The sequence below is a fragment of the Nicotiana tomentosiformis genome, chromosome 1 (assembly GCF_000390325.3).
Source record: "Nicotiana tomentosiformis chromosome 1, ASM39032v3, whole genome shotgun sequence".
In the NCBI taxonomy this organism is placed as follows: domain Eukaryota; kingdom Viridiplantae; phylum Streptophyta; class Magnoliopsida; order Solanales; family Solanaceae; genus Nicotiana; species Nicotiana tomentosiformis.
Window position 1 is genome coordinate 94,462,495 of NC_090812.1, and position 19,355 is coordinate 94,481,849.

Below are 19,355 nucleotides of genomic sequence, written 5' to 3' on the forward strand. Positions count from 1 at the left end.
TATTGACATAACAATAACGACAAAATAGTGTAAAAAACGATAACAAAAATAATAATTTTGATTTTGATCTTAAATCACAATAAAGTACAATTTAGTGACATTTAGAACTAAAAATGAAAAATTTACCGCATTTGTAACTTAAATTTTATAGATGGATATTAAGAGAATTTTAAGACTATGTAACGACCCGGCCAGTCGTTTCGAGAGTTATAACCCCGTTTTCCCCATTCCTACTTTTTTTTTGTATTATTCAGCTATATTATGTTATATCGGGTTAGTTGGTTCGAGTCCGGAAGGAACTCGGAGTAAAATGAGACACTTAGTCTCATAATTGAAAATTTTAAGTTAGAAAAGTGGATCGGATATGGACCTATGTGTAAACGACCTCGGATTTAAATTTTTGATGATTTCAATAGCTCCGTATGGTAATTTTGGGCTTAGGAACGTGTCCGAAATATTATTTGGAAGTCCGTAGAGGAATTAGGCTTGAAATGTCGAAAGTTTTATTTTTGAGAAGTTTGACCGGGGGGTTGACTTTTTGATATAGGGGTTGGAATCCGATTCTGAAAATTGGAATACCTCTGTTATATCATTTAGGACTTGTGTGCAAAATTTGAGTTCAATCGAACGTGATTTGATAGGTTCCGGAGTTGTTTGTAGAAATTAGAAATTTCAAAGTTCATTAGGCTTGAATTGGGGTGTAATTCATGGTTTGTTTAAGGTGATTTGAGGGTTCGACTAAGTCCGTATGATATTTTAGGACTTGTTGGTATATTTGGTTGAGGTCCCGAGGGCCTCGAGTGAGTTTCGGATGGTTAACGGATCAAAAATTGAACTACAACAGCTGCTGCAATTTCCTTCTATTGGAAATTTCTTCTACCAAATTCGAGCCCAGAAATCTCTCAGAATCGAGCCCAGATCGAGCCCAGGGTAGAGGGCCATGATCGAAGCCATAATCGAGCCCAGAGTCGAGGGTCACGGTTGAAGGCCGGGTCGAAGACATGATCGAAGGCCTAGGATCGAGAACCAAGATCGAAGGCCTAGGATCGAGAACCAAGATCGAAGGCCTAGGATCGAGAACCAGGATCGAGGGCCAGGATCGAGGACCAGGATCGAAGGCCAAGATCAAAGGCCAAGATCGAAGGTCAAGATCGAGACAGAACCGAGGTTGTTTGGGCAGAATTATAAAAAAAATGGGGACTTCGTCCCATTTACCATTTTTGACAAATTGGAGCTTGAGGAGAGACGATTTTTGATATATTTTCAAGGAAAACTTGAGGTAAGTCCCTTGTGATCATTTCTACTCCATAATATTGAATTATCATCGAATAATCCGACTATATTACATGATTTTGAGGTGTAAATCGGATATTGAAACTTAGAAATTTGGAAATAAGATTCGTAGATTTGAGGGCCGAGTTGAGTTCGGATTTTGATAAAATTGATATGGGTAGACTCGTGGTTGAATGAACTTTTGGATTTTGTAACTTTTGTCGGGTTCCGAGATGTGGGCCCCACAGGCGATTTTTGAGCCAATTTTGGGTTTTGGTCTAATTTTGAAGCTTTTCTTGTGGAATTCATTCCATTAGCGTATATTGATGGTATTATACTGATTGTGAATAGATTTAGAATATTTGGAGGCCGAGTCTAGAGGCAAGAGCATTGCGGGGTAGAGATTTGACCAGTTTGAGGTAAGTAACGATTGTAAATCTAGTCCTGAGGGTATGAAACCCCGGATTTCGTATCATTCTACTATTTTAAGTGACGCACATGCTAGGTGACGGACGTGTGGGCGTGCACTTGTGAGGTTTTGTGACTTGGTCCATCCCGTAGCAACTGTAAAGTTGCATACTTTGTTGAAACCATTTGATACTTATATGTTTTAGAAAGAATTTCTGTAAATTGGGCTGAATGCCATGTTTGGGCCTTGCGCCAATGATGTATGGATCCTTAGGGGTTGTTTCTTACCATCCTCTTATTGTTTTCGATTGAAAATCTATACTCAGTCATATTTATACTTGTTTACCGCATAACTCAGTTGTATGACTCTATTTTGATGCATATAAATATTTTGGGCCGAATGCCCTGTTTTACTGAAATGTCCAAGTGGCTTGAGAGGTTTATGACTGAGTGAGGCCGAGGGCCTGATTTGTGAGGATGAGTGTGGATCGGGGCTGCCCGCCTACAGCATACTTATGACTGAGTGAGGCCGAGGGCCTAATTGGTGAGGATGAGTGTGGATCGGGGCTGCCCGCCTGCAACATACTTTATTACTATCGCACGTGAGTTGTCCGTGCAGATTATAGCGCTTGGGCTGAAGGATCCCCTCCGGAGTCTGTACACACCCCCAGTGAGCGCAGGTACCTACTGAGTGCGAGTGCCGAGTGCTGAGTGACTGGGAGGCATGAGTGATTGTGAGGTATGCCCGAGTGGCAAGAGTGATTGTAAGGTATGCCCGAGTGGCACGAGTGACTGTGAGGTTTGCCCGAGGGGCTGTTTATGATTTCATCATTTTTTCTCACCTTTGCATTGAGCCTTTGTTTGAAAAACTGTTGAAAAAACGTATTTAAATGATTTTTACTGGAACTGGGTTTAAACTAGATAATTTGATTCAAATCATGATTTTTAAAAGCATGTGGTATTTTACTGAGATTTCCTGATATGAACGTTATATGCTTTATTGCTCGTCACTACTGCTCAGTCTTTATTTATTATTGTTACTTACTGAGTTGGCGTACTCACGTTACTCCCTGCACCTTGTGTGCAGATTCAGGTGTAGCTGGACACGGTAGCGGTTATTGAGTGTTCTGGTTATAAATTTTCTTGGAGATAGCAAGGTAGCTGTTTGGAGATCGCAGCCCCTGCTCTTCTCCCTCTTATCTTCCTCTAGTTGTATTTAGCTATTTTTCAGGCTGAGTTAGCCTTGATATTGTTAGACAGATTATAGAAGATGCTCATGACTAGTGATACCCCGATGTCGGACTTTTCTTTTTCGTACTTCTATTTTTCTTTGATTTGAACTCTTTAAATGGAGGTTTTATGTTAAATAACCTTGAAATTATCTTTGAAATGAAAATATCAGTTTATTTTGGAAATGAGTCGGCTTGCCTAGTTCTACGATAGGCGCCATTACGACAGAGGTTAGTTTGGGTCGTGACAGACTATTACTGAAAAATAAATTAGGAACTCTTAATAAAGGCCTCACTCTAATTCTTTTCTCTCAAAACCCTAACCGCCTCTCACCTTTCCTCAACCCTTTCTCACGATTGATTTGGGATTCCTTGGAAATATCTAAATTTCCATTTTGCAAAAGCCAAGAAAATATGAAATTGGGGAAGGACATCAACAAGGTATTCTGAATTTTAGGATTATTATCAACTTGTTAGCTATCTTTTTTCTCAAGAGGGGAGTATTATTTATCTTTTTATTTGTTTATGTTTTAACGAGTTACAGGTTCAACAAGTTTGGATTTATAGATTAGTGACCTAGGTTGTGGTACTGGATACACAACTTGGGTGACGATGTGTTTCGAGGAAGGCTTCTAGTTAGCCAATCAATTAAGAACCCCTTTCGATGTTGTTTCAGTATTATGACGGAAAGTCGGTTATTATGGAAGATTTGGTTTTGAGTAATATTCTCCAACACGGCACGGGCAAGATAAAAAATGCTTGAAACTAAGTTTAGAGAAAGATCTTGGCCCCTATTGCTGATTATTATTTTCCTAGACTATAGACGATCTTAACTTATTTTAGAGATGTATAAAGAAAATTTACATTTGTTTGAGAACAATTATATATTATTATGTTGCTTACAATATTTTGATAATTACAGTTTGTAGTTCTTTACAAAAAGAGTATGCAGAAGTGGCTATTTGTTTTATTTTTGTGGTGTATGGTGTTCTGAAATATCAAATGATTATTTCAACATGAAGAATTTTAAAATTCGTTATATTATTTTAATATAAAAACCAAAAACAGAAAAACTATTGACGAGACATGTTTTCCGATATTTCTATTTTATGTCGCAAGTAAGATGAGTCGAGAGTACATCTTATTGACATTTGACAACATGTCGTAAAACAAATGTCACTAATTATTTTACGACACTAATTTAAATATCGGAAAATTCCCGACATCAAAATTTTTGATATTTATTTTAAGTGTAAAATAAATGTCGGTTAAGCATTTTGTGACATTTATGTGATCTATGGCGACATTTTTAAAATGTCGTCATAGCCTTATTTTCTTGTAGTGACAAGTCTAACAACCACTCTATAAAACTTACCCTTAAGTTTAGGTGACACATTCTTATAATATAAAACACTGGATGTGAGTCTCTATTTCATCCACCCGCACTCCAATACGATGAGTAACATCCTCATCAATCTCCCCATTTCCTTGGATAATAGACCCAAGGTACTTGAAACTATCTCTCTCAGGGATGACTTGCGTATCAAGCCCCGCACCATCGTTTCCGTCACTGAACCTGCACTCCATGTACTCAGTCATGGTCCTACTAAACTTGAAACCTTTAGACTCCGAGGTCTGTCTCCAAACCTCTAGTCTCGCGTTAACACTGCCTCGCGTCTCGTTAATCAGTACAATATCATACGTTAATAACATACACCATGACACTTTTCCTTGAATATGACGCGTTGGTATGTCCAACGGCAAGTTAAATAAAAATGGGCTAAGAGCCGACCCCTGGTGCAACCCCATCACAACTGAAAAATGGTCTGAATATAGCCATCAGAATTCATCCTTCTCCGAAAAGGCTTCTATAGGCTCAAACTCAATTACAATTGAGTTAGGCACTACGGGCCAGTGAAAATGGACTTTTATACCAGTGGGCTCCAATTTATGGATCTTTATACAAAGAGCCGATCACATTCATTATTTGTTTTAGCCATATATATAAATTATATACTGATTATACATAATTATACACATATAATACATAAATTATGCATATATTATATCTCCATCGGCTATTATTAGTTTAAGTGGTTGGGTAGGCGGCTATTTGAATTAATTCTTCTCTAGTTTAATCCATTTTGGTTAGAGACTTTTCGTATATATACGAGATTTTAAACTTATTTACCCAATTTGTCTAAGTTTTCATATTTACATAAAGTAACTAAAGTTTTTTTTACAAAACATATACAAATTTGGTCAAAATCTAAAATGTATCTATAATTTATCTACAACTTAAATACAATTTTTTGTACATGATCCGGTCAAAAATTACAATTTACATATAATTTATATACAACTTGTATACAATTATGTAAGTTGTAAATATTTTGTATACTATTTCTACACTTGATATACAAAGTATATACAATTATTTTGTGTCTTCTTTAGTTTCAATCTGAAATTCCAACCAAAATCACCTTGAATCTTTACCAAATTCTCAGAATTGAGATATAAAATCCAAAGGATATTCACAATCATTTGCAATAATACCCAATCCAAACAAAAATAATAATTTTGCAATTTTTGATTTTCGAATTCAAAACTTCTAAGCTTTCTAATGGCTATCAATGGAGTTTAAGATCATGTATACACGATCAACTAAAGTTTCAATTACACTGTCAATTAGTCTCAGACTCTCAGTTCAGTTTCAAATGCCACTCATGCTGATAATTTCTTGTTTATTCATCTAAAAAAAATTTTGGTAACCCATTTGTATTGGTGCATCATGTATGTATTGTATGGCTTTTAACCAGTTGAATTATTTTTCTTCACCATTCTTCAAAGTTTTGAGCATGTTCATCTGCGAAAGTCGAGTCGAAGAGGAACAGAGAGAAAAATATCTATACGGAGAAGAAAAATAGAGAAGAATGAAGCCTAAAATAGGTAAAATTGGAGTCTAATATATTATTTTATATATAAATGATAAATTATATATGCAAATGTAATTAAGTAATAACCTCTCTACGAGAGGTAAATAAATTTATAATATAGCATAGATAGGTAAAAACTGCTTTGACTTATGACTCAGACTAGTTACGGAGAAAAAACTGGCCCAAAAAGTATGTTAAGTAAAATTTATTTTGGCCACTTCTTCCATTTTGTCGTAGAAATGACAGGTAGCTACTCTAAAGTACTGTTATTTAAAAATTAACTAAAGTGTTCGGAACCCATTTTGTCGCTTTTATTTTTATTTTCTCCCTTGCTCTTCTCAACTCAAGAACAAAGAGGGACCATTGAAACTAAAGTCCATGCCATTATAGCATGAATTTTGAAGCATTGATTGATTCATATGAAAAATTAAATATTTCGGTCCTCGTACTTGAATTTATTATTCCTTTTCATCAATAAGGAAAAAAAATATGAAAATGAAAAGGAAATTTCGGCTGTGAAAGAAGTTGGTTAGACGCACCAAAATTTGCAGTTAAGTGGAGCTAATCATAATAAAACACAAAAAATATTTGTTGATTTGTTTTTTTTTATACTCAAGTAATAATGGGTCATAGATTTTTACTTTCGTATAATAGTTTGAGTTTAACCAGAGGCAGAGCTCGAATTTAAAGGTTACAAAATTTGAATTTTAGTTCATGGAATTTTTCAAAAAAAAATACTGAATTTGAACAAAAATAATTGAGTTCGTAAAATCTAGCTCTACCACTGACTGGAACTCTTTATTCTATCTCTTTCTCGATGTTCCTTGAAAAAAATAAAAGAAGTTGGTTAGGCAGTACAAGTAATACGTTTTTGAAGAAATCATAATTCACAAGTAGTTGCAAGTACAATTCTATTACGAAAGCGGGGTGCGCCCTTAGTTTTACGTCAAAACCGTTAGCGCTCAAGTTTTCCCCCTGCCTATCTATATTGGACAATTCGAGTTTGCAACGACGTGCATATTTTCGATTCGTTTTTCTTTTTTAGTAAATTTTTCTCTGAGTTGTCCACACGCTTGCCATATAAAAACTTACTGACCCTTGCTACTACTTTTTTCCCAACTCTATAAACCTTTGTTTTGACTAAGATGTGTTTTCAACTATTGGAGTTTATGGACTAATTGTGTATAATTTTAATATAATTAATTAGTTAGTTGGTTCTAATTCATTACTCATTCTCTTCGAACATAATCATATAAATATTCTAGAATCATTTTATTATATCTTCTAGCTAGAATATACATTTGCAAGTGTTAGCGGTGTTTCTAATAAATGACTGCTAAAGAGGGGATAAAATTAAACCTTAGATGAACAATTGCACGAGGGACTTCCATGATTGTTACAATTATAAGATGTTTCGAGAAACAAAGTTCTCGAGTTTTTTTATTGTCAAAGGGAGGAAAGCAGTTGAATAAATCTTATCCTTGTCTGGTCCTCGCAAGATTATTACACTTAAAACCAAATTTACCAATGACAGGCAAAAAAGTGATTACAAAACCTCTCTTATTATTAGTAACAAGGAAATAATACTAGTATTTCTTTATGACAAACAAAATAAATAAGATTCTCTTAGGATCTGTTTGACTATAAATTTTGTCAAAATAAATTTGGGTTTTATTTGACAAACACATATTTGGCCATAGATTTTTTCTATATTTTGACAAAATCCCAAATTCCAAAACCAGCTCAATAGCTGGTTTTGGGCCAAAATATAACTATTATATTTTTTAAAAATTGCCCCAAACTTTTGTATTTTATAATAAAATGATAATTTTGTTTCAAATTTATTTATGTTCATGACTATGATTTGCGATAATATAATAAATGTTATTGATAATGGTACTGTTTGGTATTTGTGATAGTTTTTTTAAAACTTGTAGATATAAATCATGTTTCATGTTTTTTCAAATTTACCAAACTTCACCCCAATAAGATTTTTGAGAACAAAATTGAGAATATATGCCTACTAACTTAAATTATATCTTCCAGTAAAGTAACTTTTCTGAAGCATTTTTGTGCAGCTGAAGATTGCAAGGTACATTCTTCACGTAAACCAGTCTATCAAATACATGAAAGAAGCCAAAAGTCGAGCTTTGGACAAAAATATAGAACTAGAAAACAAAACAGATTACTCCATACTAGAAATACAATTTTACACAATTGAGCAAGACTACAAAATGTCAATTCTCCTAAACCGAAAAATGAAATATGCAACAATTAAAAACAACATTAATTAATAGCATTCGCTACAATTGAGTTATGGGCACTGTTGGACATCATCGAAACTCCATAAATCCATCGAGCCACTGCCCACGACGGCCTCCGCCGCTGGATTCAGCGTCGCCGCCACTGATTGGCCGTCAACATATGGTATCTCATAGAACTTCATCAATGATTCATAAGCCATCAGCTCCTCAGTCAGTTTCTCCACTTCGTTCTCTGCTTTTTGCTCTTCACTTCCATTATAAACAAACCCAGATGAATTTTTATAAGCTAATGGATATTCCATAACAGGTTCAGTGTTTTGATTTTCGAGCGAGCAGAAGCTGCCATTACAGTTATTTGACTCATGATTATAAGAAGTATCATAGGATTCGTAAGCAGTACTGTAATGGTCGTCCTCGTTAGGGAAATTAACTTTAGCCTTTTTTCCTCTGATTTTACGAGCTTCTTTGTCATAAGCTCTAGCAGCTTCTTCTGCAGTGTTAAAAGTACCTAACCAGACCCTTACACCTTTTCTTGGGTCACGAATTTCAGCAGCCCATTTACCCCAAGGACGCTGTCGGATTCCCCTGTAAAGATTCTTCCTTTGCCTCTTCTTGGTCTTCTGGATTTGTTCATTACCTGTTTGTAGAAATGCATCAGTGATCACCTTAAAAATGAATCAGCAAAAAAAAAAAAAAAACATGCATAAGGTCAGGTTTACTTAATTAATTACCTGTAGAGGGTTGAGCAACTTGAACTCGTTTTGGGGTGGCAGTAACATTTTGAGTGGACACTCTGGAGTTAATTGTCTTAGTAAATGAAGAACTTGGCCAAAAATCTGCAGAATTTGGCCATAAGTCAGTGGATGACGCGCGATGGTCACGGCGGGGAATGAGATCAGCAAGAATTGCACCACCACACATTTTTTCTGTGTAATTGACTCTTTCTTTATGGTAGAAGAAAGAAAAGATTGAAGAAAGAGGAAAAAAGATTTTGATGATTTTACAAAAGGTCAGGTTTTTGTATAGTGTCAAGCAAGAGAGATATGTCTAAAGAAGTTTTGGTTTGGGCGTGTGTGACAAGAATAGGAGGGATAAGACGTATTTGTAGTGAGAGAGAGAGAGAGAGAGAGGGGCTGTAACTTGTGGTTGGTGACAGCTCTTAGTGCTGAACTTTTCATGCCGCGTACGGTGTACCTTTCCTCTAGGTTCTTTGTATTCTTTTCACCTTGATACTACCTAGTGGCTAGTACCTACTTATAGCGTGTTTGATCAAGCCGGAGAAATCAGCTTATTTTGAGAAGTGCTTTTGAAAAAAATATTTTTGGACAAAAATAGTTTGTGTTTGGCTAATCACTCTGAAAAATACTTTTGAACAATAATTTGTGTTTGACCAAACTTTTCAGAAACTGCTTTTAAGTAACAAATTACGAATAAGGACATGAATATATTTACTTAATTGTTAATATTATAAGTAAATAAATAATCTCAAAAATTTGTTATTACATGCAATAATTAAATTTTTTTTATTTTATTTAAGTAAAATATGAAAATAAAATTTAAAAGTACTTAATTTTTTTAATATAAGTTAAATATATTAAAAATCATTCAACAAATATAAAAGCATTCACCCCTAAAGTCACTATATATTAGAAAGCTATCCTAAAAATAATAAGAAATATGTATACATTAATATCCTAAGTATTAGGTTTAACAATTATTTTGGTATATAGTATATTTTGTTAAGGGTATTCTTAGTAAGAAGAAAAGTCAAAACTGCTTCTGCTTTTGGGAAGAAGCTACTTTTTTCTGCTTCTCAGAAACTGCTTCAGCTTCTTCCCAAAAGCACTTTTTCCCCCAAAAAAGCTTGGCCAAACACTTCAAGTTAGGAAAAAAAGTGCTTTTAAAAAAAAAAATACTTCTGGCCTCTTGAGAAGCTTGGCCAAACATGCTATTAATTGGATTTACTTGGTGAACAAGTTGGGCAAAAATACCCAAGTTTAAGGAAAAACAAAGTTGAGAAAAAATAATCCACATATAAAATAATTTCGGTATAAATTAGTGATAAGTTTTTGTATTTGCCGATCTATTTTTTTTAACGATAGGGTAAATGTTTAGTATACCGATTGACTAGCGTATGTGTGTGTTTGGTACGAAGAAAAATATTTTTTGATTTTTTTCTTTAATTTTTTCATATTTGGTTAGCTTAAATATTTTGGAAAATATTTTCCTTATGGACTCATTTTTCTCCAATTGGAGGAAAATAATTTCCCTATCAAGAGAAAGAAAATATTTTTCAGCCTTCTTCACCCTATTTTCCATCCCCACCAAATCCCCACTGCCTTTATCCTACCCCACCCACTCTAAATAGAAATATTTTAAGAGTAATATTTTTTATGTTGTAGATAAAATACTTTCTTTTTTATTTCAACAAAATTAGTACTTTCTTTTTAAGATGTAGAAAAATTATTTTCCTTTAGTTCAACAATTGAGTATTTTCTTTTCATGATGTAGGAAATTTATTTTCTTTCATTTCAACAAAATGAATACTTTCTTTTCATGTTGTAGAAAGAATACTTTCTTTTAACAAAAAAAATATTTTCTTTTTAATTATAGAGCTCAAATTTCAACGCTATTCTTGTGTAAAAAAAAGTGAATGATCACATTAGTTCATTTTTGTTTGAGTGAATTTTTAAAAGAATAATTAATTTTTTGAAGAAAATAGTCCTACAAACGTTAGGTATTTGGGGGGGGGGGGGGGGGAGGGGCACATGAAATATGGGGATTTAGGGGAAGGGGTGAGGATCGAGAGTATCATAAAAAATTATTTTTCTAAAAAAATATTTTCTACTCTCTAACCAAACACTAGAAAATATTTTTCAGAAATCTCTTTTCACTCACCAACTAAACAAGGGAATATAAGTGACAAAACCACTTATTTTCCAAGAAAATATTTTTCAGGAAATTATTTTCCATGAAAAATATTTTCCTTCATACCAAACACACCTTATACTTTGCATGGACATCTTAATGTACGAGATAAAAGACTAGGGGGAAATCAATGAGGCAAGTGTTCTCTTCCTCACAGAGTGAATTGATGAAATGTTATATGCATAACACATGCAAGTCGATATAGTAAGAAGACTTTCTCCCCTAAAAATATTCTGATATAATTAAGGGATCATATGTGTATATGGTAGAAACCAAGCTCATCTATTGCATGACAAATCGGGGATGAAACATAATGGATTGAAGATTGACCCTGGGTTTCATTGAGCTTAGGTACGAGGTTAGAACATGCGCCTTCAAGATTATCGAGCCCGTGACCCCGGAACTAACTCTGGCTTCGAATTAGCCCGAGAGAACATCATCGAACCAAAATAACGGATGGCTGAAATATCCGTAACCGGTCGGACATCACGACAGAAATCTCGACACGTATCAATGAAACCGATTAATTAGCGAATTATGAGATTTTTTACCTTATATAGAGTTGTACCTAAAGTAGTACTCCTCTAATATATAAAAGGGGTCTGATTATTTGTAAAACAGATTGTAACTGGCATTCTAAAGCAATATACTGTTCTTTCTAGTTATTATTATCTCATCACTCTGTTCCGGCATCGATTGCAATATTTTTTGGCTCAAGGGCGATCAACTTTCAAGGCCAAAATTGCTTAACTTGTGTGGTTTGCATTTACCTTTTACCATTAATTTCAATTTTAACATGATTTCTCATTTTGTATCAAGTTAAATCACATATTTTTAAAACTGTGTATAAATTTAATTGTTATCCGATTTTGAGGGTAAACAGTTTGGCGCCCACCGTGGGGGTAAGTGTAATAGTAATTATTTGATACAAATCTCCATACCACACACTGCTTTACACTTGCTCTTTGAAGTGACTTTGATTCCAGGTTAAAATACAAAAATGTCAAACTCTCAATCAACACCTCTTCATGTTAACAATGAGTCCGGTCACCAAGGTGAAAATAACTATATAGCGCCCGGTAACGAGATATCACATGCTGATCCCGCTGGAATTCTAATCGCATATCCGATTGACGCTAATTCGCATGTGGCTTTCGATGCAAACTTGCCTTCCGACCTCGAAAATAGCGTTCGTGGTGGAGCCTGATCGATGACTCGAAACACGCAAAACATTGAAGGAGATAGGATCAGTCTACGAGTGATCTTCAGAACCAAAGCCGCGCACCAAGCAGGGTTGAGCTCGATCCTCCCCGGGAAGTCACCCGCAGGGATGAACCGGTCATAGAAAGGTCGAACGAGCACGAATCAGGGGCTAACCCCGAGATCATAAAGATGCTTAAGGAGCTAAAAAACGGATATAATCAGGGGAGAAGAAGATCGAGACTAGCGACAAAAAGGTGGAAACCTATAATTTCAGGGTAGACCAAATCCCAGGAGCACCTCCGATATTGAAAGGCTTGGATTCCAAGAAGTTCGTGCAAAAACCTTTTCCTCCGAGCGTGGCTCCGAAGCTAATCCCCAAGAAGTTCCGTATGCCCGAAATACCCAATTACAACGGAACTACCGACCCTAACGAGCACATAACCTCTTATACATGTGCTATCAAAGGGAACAACCTGGAGGACGATGAGATCGAGTCTGTTTTGTTGAAAACATTTTAGGGAAACCTTGTCAAATGGAGCTATGATATGGTATCACAACCTACCTCCTAATTCTATTGACTCATTTGCTATGCTTGCGTATTCTTTTATAAAAGCACACGCAGGTGCCATCAAGGTCGAGACTAGGAAATCAGACCTTTTCAAAGTCAAACAGAAGGATAACGAGATGCTCAGGACGTTCGTGTCCCGGTTTCAAATGGAACGAATGGATATGCCATCAGTCGCTGATGATTGAGCTGTTCAAGATTTCACTCAGGGACTTAATATTCGAAGCTCGGTGGCTTCAAAGCAGCTGAATCAGAACTTAATAGAATATCCGACTGTTATATGGGCCGACGTGCATAACCGGTATCAGTCAAAAATCACAGTCGAAGATGATCAACTCGGGGCCTCTTCGGGGTCTGTTTATCAAGTCAGAACCTTCGATAGAGTGAAGAGAGAGATCGATCGTGAATCGAGGCCAAATAGGGATCGGTATCAACCATATAATGGAGATCGGAGAAGCAGTGGGTCAGGGCGAAACCCTATGAAAAACGAAAGGAGAAATGACCGAGGTCAAAACAGCCGGGGACTTATGACCAAAAATGGCTTTGACATGTCTAAAGACGCACCAAGGCTATCGGAATACAACTTTAATATCGATGCTGCCGCCATTATATCAGTTATCAGGCGCATCAAAAATACCAAATAGCCTAGACCCCTATAGTCCGATCCAACCCAAAGGGATCCTAAGAAGATGTGCAAATATCATGGCACTCACGATCACAGAACGGAGGATTGTCGACAGCTGAGAGAGGAAGTAGCTCGTATATTCAACAATGGGCACCTTCGAGAATTGTTGAGCGACCGAGCCAAAAATCATTTCAGGAACATGGATTCTAACAAACAGGCAGAATAAGAAGAACCTCAACACGTTATCAACATGATCATCGATGGGGTTGATATCCCACAGGGGCCGATGTTGAAACACACTAAAGTATCCATTACTAGGGAGAAACGAACTCGAGACTACATACGAGAAGGAACTTTATCTTTCAATGACGAAGATGCGAAAGGGATCGTGCAGCCCCACAATGATGCAATGGTAATATCTGTACTCGTAAATAAAATTCGGGTTAAATGTGTGTTAATTGATCCAGGTAGCTCGGCCAACATCATTCGATCAAGGGTCGTGGAACATCTCGGTCTGCAAGACCAAATCATGCCTGGAGTTCAATTTCTAAATGGATTCAACATGGCTTGTGAGATCACTAAAGGCGAAATAACATTTCCAGTAAACACCGACGGGACCATCCAGTAGACCAAATTTTATTTGATCGAAGGGGACATGAGGTTCAATGCTCTATTCGGAAGGCCATGGATCCACAACATGAGGGCGGTGCCTTCGACGCTGCACCAAGCATTGAAATTCCCAACACCTGACGGAGTTAAAACAGTCTACGAGAAACAACCGGCTATAAAAGAAATGTTTGCTATTGAAGAAGTGACACCGGCATCTACAGTTTCAACATCGAAAGGCCCAAACCAGGTGGTCAAAATGGGGCAAAATAGTAATCACTGATACCATCTTCGACAGATTTGGAAAAACAAGAGGAAGTCGAGGATGATGATTAAGGGGTTCCCAGATCTTTTATAGTCCACGATGATTTCGATGCCACTAAATCGATGGTCGAGGAACTGGAACAATTCATATTGTGAGAAAACATTCCCGATCGAAAGGTATACCTGGGCACTGGGCTCAGCTCCGAGCTCAGGGAAAAAGCTCATTCAATTTCTTATAACTAACGAAGATTGTTTCGCTTAATCCCACCTCGATATGATAGGTATCCCACCAGAGATAACCACTCACAAGCTGAGCCTGGACCCAAAGTTTCATCCGGTTAAACAAAAGAGGAGACCCCAGTCCGAGATCAAGCATGCTTTCATCAAGGATGAGGTATCTAAACTTCTTAAAATATGGTCTATTCGGGAGGTCAAATACCCGGATTGGATAGCAAACATAGTGGTAGTCCCTAAAAATGGGAATAAACTAAAAATTTGTCTAGACTATAAAGATTTGAATAAAGCATGCCCCAAAGACTCTTTTTCTTTGACCAACATCGACTGTATGATCGATGCCACGGCCGGTCACGAGACCCTCAGTTTTCTCGATGCCTATTCCGGGTACAACCAAATACGGATGGACTCGGGTGATCATAAAAAAACTTCCTTCATCACTAAATATGGCACACATGAAAAAACTTCCTTCATCACTAAATATGGCACATATTGTTATAACGTAATGCCGTTTGGAATTAAGAAATGCTGGTGCCACATACCAAGGCTTAGTAAATCGGATGTTAGAGGAACAAATAGGAAAATCGATGGAGGTTTACATTGACGATATGTTATTTAAGTCCCTGCAAGCATAGGACCATTTAAGACATTTGCAGGAAACCTTCAGCATACTGAAGCAGTACAACATGAAGTTGAACCTAGATAAATGTGCATTTGGAGTGGGGTCGGGTAAGTTCCTCGGATTCATGGTATCCAATCGGGGAATCGAGATCAATCCTGATAAGATCAAAACCATCGAAGATATCAATGTCGTGGATAATGTAAAGGTCATGCAAAGGTTAGCTGGGCGAATAACCGCCCTGGGCGATTTATTTCGAGGTCGTCCGACAAAAGCCATCAATTCTTCACACTGTTGAAGAAGAACAACAACTTTTTGTGGACCCCGGAATACCAACAGCCTTGGACGAACTCAAAAGGTATTTATCGAGCCCGCCCCTACTTTACACACCAAAGGCGGACGAACAACTGTACTTGTACTTGGCGGTCTCGGGGATAGCGGTATGTGGAGTCCCAGTTCGGGAAGAGCAAGGTATGCAATTTCCAATTTACTATGTTAGTAGAACCTTAGGTGAGCCGAAACTAGGTACCTTTACCTGAAAAAATTGGCGCTCGCTTTGTTAAACGCCTCTAGGAAGCTAAAATCGTACTTCCAATGTCACCCCATATGTGTCGTAACTACTTACCTATTGGAGAACATTATGCATAAGCCCGAACTCTCGGGCCGATTGGCCAAATAGGCCGTAGAGATGAATGGCTACGATATTGAGTATCGACCTCGAACCGCCATTAAGTCTCAAATTTTGGCAGATTTTGTGGCCGATTTTACGCCGGCCCTAATACCCGAGTTCAAAAGAGAGTTTTTGATTAACTCAGGAACTTCCTTGGGAATCTGGACCCTCTTTATGGATGGCGCCTCAAACGCAAAAGGGTCCAGACTTGGCATCATACTAAAGCCACCAACAAGTAATATAATTAGATAAACTATTAAGACTGTGAAATTGAGTAACAACGAGGCAGAATATGAGGCCATGATTGCAGGCCTTGAACTAGCCAAAAGCTTGGTGGCAGATGTGATCGAAGCCAAGTGCGACTCCCTCCTTGTGGTAAACTAAGTTAAAGAAACATTCGAGGTCAGAGAAGAACGAATGCAAAGATACTTGGACAAGTTACATGTGACATTACATCGGTTCAAAGAATGGACTCTGCAACATGAACCTCAGGATCAAAACAGCGAGGCTGATGCCCTCGCTAACTTGGGGTCGTCAGTCGAGGACGACGAGTTCAACTCGAGAGAAGTCGTACAACTTATGAGATCGGTGGTGGAAGAAGGCCACACTAAGATCAACTCAACGAGCCTAACTTGGGACTGGAGGAATAAATATGTGGAATATCTCAGGTCCGGTAAACTACCCTCGGATCCAAAAGAGTTGAGGGCCCTACGTACAAAAGCGACCCAATTTAGCCTGTCCAAAACGGAACCTTGTTCAGAAGAACATTTGATGGCCCACTTGCAATATGTCTAGGGCCGGGAGATACTGAGTATGTTTTGAGGGAAATCCACGAAGGTACCTGTGGAAATCATTCGGGCGCTGAATCACTGGTTCGAAAAATAATCAGAGCCGGTTATTACTAGATCGACATGGAAAAAGACGCAAAGGAGTTCATTCGAAAATATGATGAATGCCAAAGACACGCTCCGATGATCCATCAACCCGAGGAGCTGCTCCACTCGGTTTTATCACCATGGCCGTTCATGAAGTGGGGAATGGACATCGTTGTCCCCTTTCTGTGGGCACCAGGTAAGGCTCAATTTATATTGTTTATGATTGATTATTTTTCTAAGTGGTAGAAGCCTAGGCATATGAGAAGGTCAGGGAAAATGAGGTCATCAACTTCATTTGGGATCACATCATATGCCGATTCGGAATGCCAGCCGAGATCGTATGCGATAATGTGAAACAATTCATCGGAAGCAAAGTAACCAAATTCCTTGAAGATCACAAGATCAAAAGGATCCTATCGACACACTATCACCCTAGTGGGAATGGACAAGATAAATATACCAACAAAACCATACTCTAAAACCTTAAAAAGAGGTTAACCGACGCCAAAGGAAGATGGAAAGAAATATTACCCGAAGTCCTGTGAGCGTACCGTACAACCTCGAAGTCCAGTACCGGGGCTACCCTATTTTCTTTGGTTTATGGCACCGAAGCTTTGACACTGGCTGAGGTCGGTAATCGAGTATCAGATTCCAATATGCGACAAAGGAATCAAATGACGAAGCTATGAGTATGAACCTAGAGCTATTAGATGAAAGGCGCGAGGCCGCCCTTGTTCGGTTAGCCGCCCAAAACAGCATATCGAAAGATATTATAATCAAAGGGTCAACCTTAGACACTTCAATACCAGGGACTTGGTACTAAGAAAGGTCACGCTAAGCACACGAAGCCCGAGCGAAGGGAAATTGGGGCCGAATTGGGAAGGACCGTACCAAATTATCAAGATCACCGGAAAAGGATCCTACAAGCTCGGAACAATGAACGACGAGTAACTACCGAACAACTGGAATGTAGCTCACCTGAAACGATATTACTGCTAAGGTACGACCCCATCCATTTCCTTTTACTTAAATTCGGAGTATCTCTTGCAGGTGATCGACAAGGAAAAGTACGAGTTTTTAGGTATGAAAGCACGCGTTGCACTTTTTTTTCCTTAAATCAATTTTGTCCTAAATGGGTTTTCCGGCAAGGTTTTTAATGAGGCAGCAAGTAAATCATTCTAACTTAGAATCGAAGGTCGGCAGCGAACTGGTGACGGTGATCAAAACAGTATTCGAGGTCTCTCTTCAATCAACCTCAAACACTAGGGGCATTTCCCTCCGATATCGACTTTAGCATGGAAAGAGACTTCAGGATTGAAGGGTCTCGATCGATAGGATTTAATGTAAGGGCAAACAGTCAAATGAACAGTTCCCGCATAGATTGCTCGAACCCTGACACAAAACATGTACACATACGTCACTATTATGCACAAGAATAAAGAGAAGTCTCTTCCTTGCAAACATCTTGTGTTTTAAAATTTTTTCCTGTATATTTCTTAAGGAATTCCCTGCTTCCGATCCCCTAAAGGAAACACGCCCAAGGGCCACCTTAACCTGAGTTCGAATAACCACTCTCTCACTCGGGGACTGCCGTCTGGAAACAAACTCGGACGGTCCAAGCAATTAGACCTCGGGGTTATAAGAACTATTAGGCAACCCCCAAATATTATAGGCTAAGGCCACCCCCACTCGGGGACTGCCATCTTAGGCAAACTCGGATAACTCGGGATAATGATATTAACATGGGACAACAGCCGAACTATATAGGCTACGTCCATATAAACTCGGCTCGAAGACATCCGAAGTCCATCATAAAAATAACAAGGCCTTAAAATTTTCTTAACCGGTTCCAAAGGCTATCCTCGATAGATTGTGACTAAAAGTCTAAGTACCTTGGGGAAAGAAAACTTTTGGTCACACCGAACCCCCACGATGCCTTAAAACGAAATAGTTGAAGGCAAGGTTTCTTTGAGTCTCTAAACAAAAACCAACTTTTTATGCCAAGGCATGTAGATCTTCGCAAGTAAAAATAAACAAGGCAAAGAGAAAATTTGAAAGCTGTTGAAGGAAAAAGCCTTATATTCATAATAAAAAATTTCTTTTACCAGGGCCGAACTGTCCGATGAAACGTTTTACAAGGGCCAAACATGGCCTCAACAAAAAAAAAAAAAACCAAAGGCATCTTCAGATTCCTCGGAATCCTCCTCCTCGGGGTAAGCCAGCTTCCTGGCCTGGGCTTCGGATACCTTGGCTTTATCGATCTCAGCTAGCAGGTCAAAATCCTAAGCTCGAACTCCCTCGAGGGCCTCCCTTCGGGATTTCCACTTCATATGCTCCACCAAGTTTCTCACTTGGTCCTGATCCGCCTCGGCATCGGCCTTATGCTGGTCCACCCACTCATCAGCCTCGTCCTTAACCATAACAACCTACAACTTGGCCACCTCAAGTTCCTTGGCTAGATTTTATTGGCCGGAGACCGCTGAGCTCAGTTGAGACTGGAGCTCTTCGATCTTTTTGGCATGTACCAAGGCCTTTTCTTTTGTAGTCCGGAGCTGGACCTTAGTCAAAGCCAGTTGTTCTCGGGCAGTCTCCTTTTCCAAGACCACTCGATCCATATTTTTCTTACATTCTTCGGCCTCAGCTTTCACCGTATCCAC

At 38.1% G+C, this 19,355-nt stretch overlaps 1 protein-coding gene across 1 annotated transcript; it reads right to left on the reverse strand.

Moving 5' to 3' along the window:
• Positions 1-8,008: 8,008 nt before the first annotated feature.
• On the reverse strand, positions 8,009-9,274 carry LOC104102542 (ethylene-responsive transcription factor ERF071). Its single transcript, XM_009610275.4, has 2 exons — positions 8,841-9,274; positions 8,009-8,746 (listed from the first exon to the last, which is right to left on the reverse strand). Exons 1-2 carry the CDS (start codon positions 9,028-9,030, stop codon positions 8,160-8,162), a joined length of 777 nt encoding a protein of 258 aa, XP_009608570.1. The 5' UTR covers positions 9,031-9,274; the 3' UTR covers positions 8,009-8,159.
• Between the last annotated feature and the right edge of the window lie 10,081 nt (positions 9,275-19,355).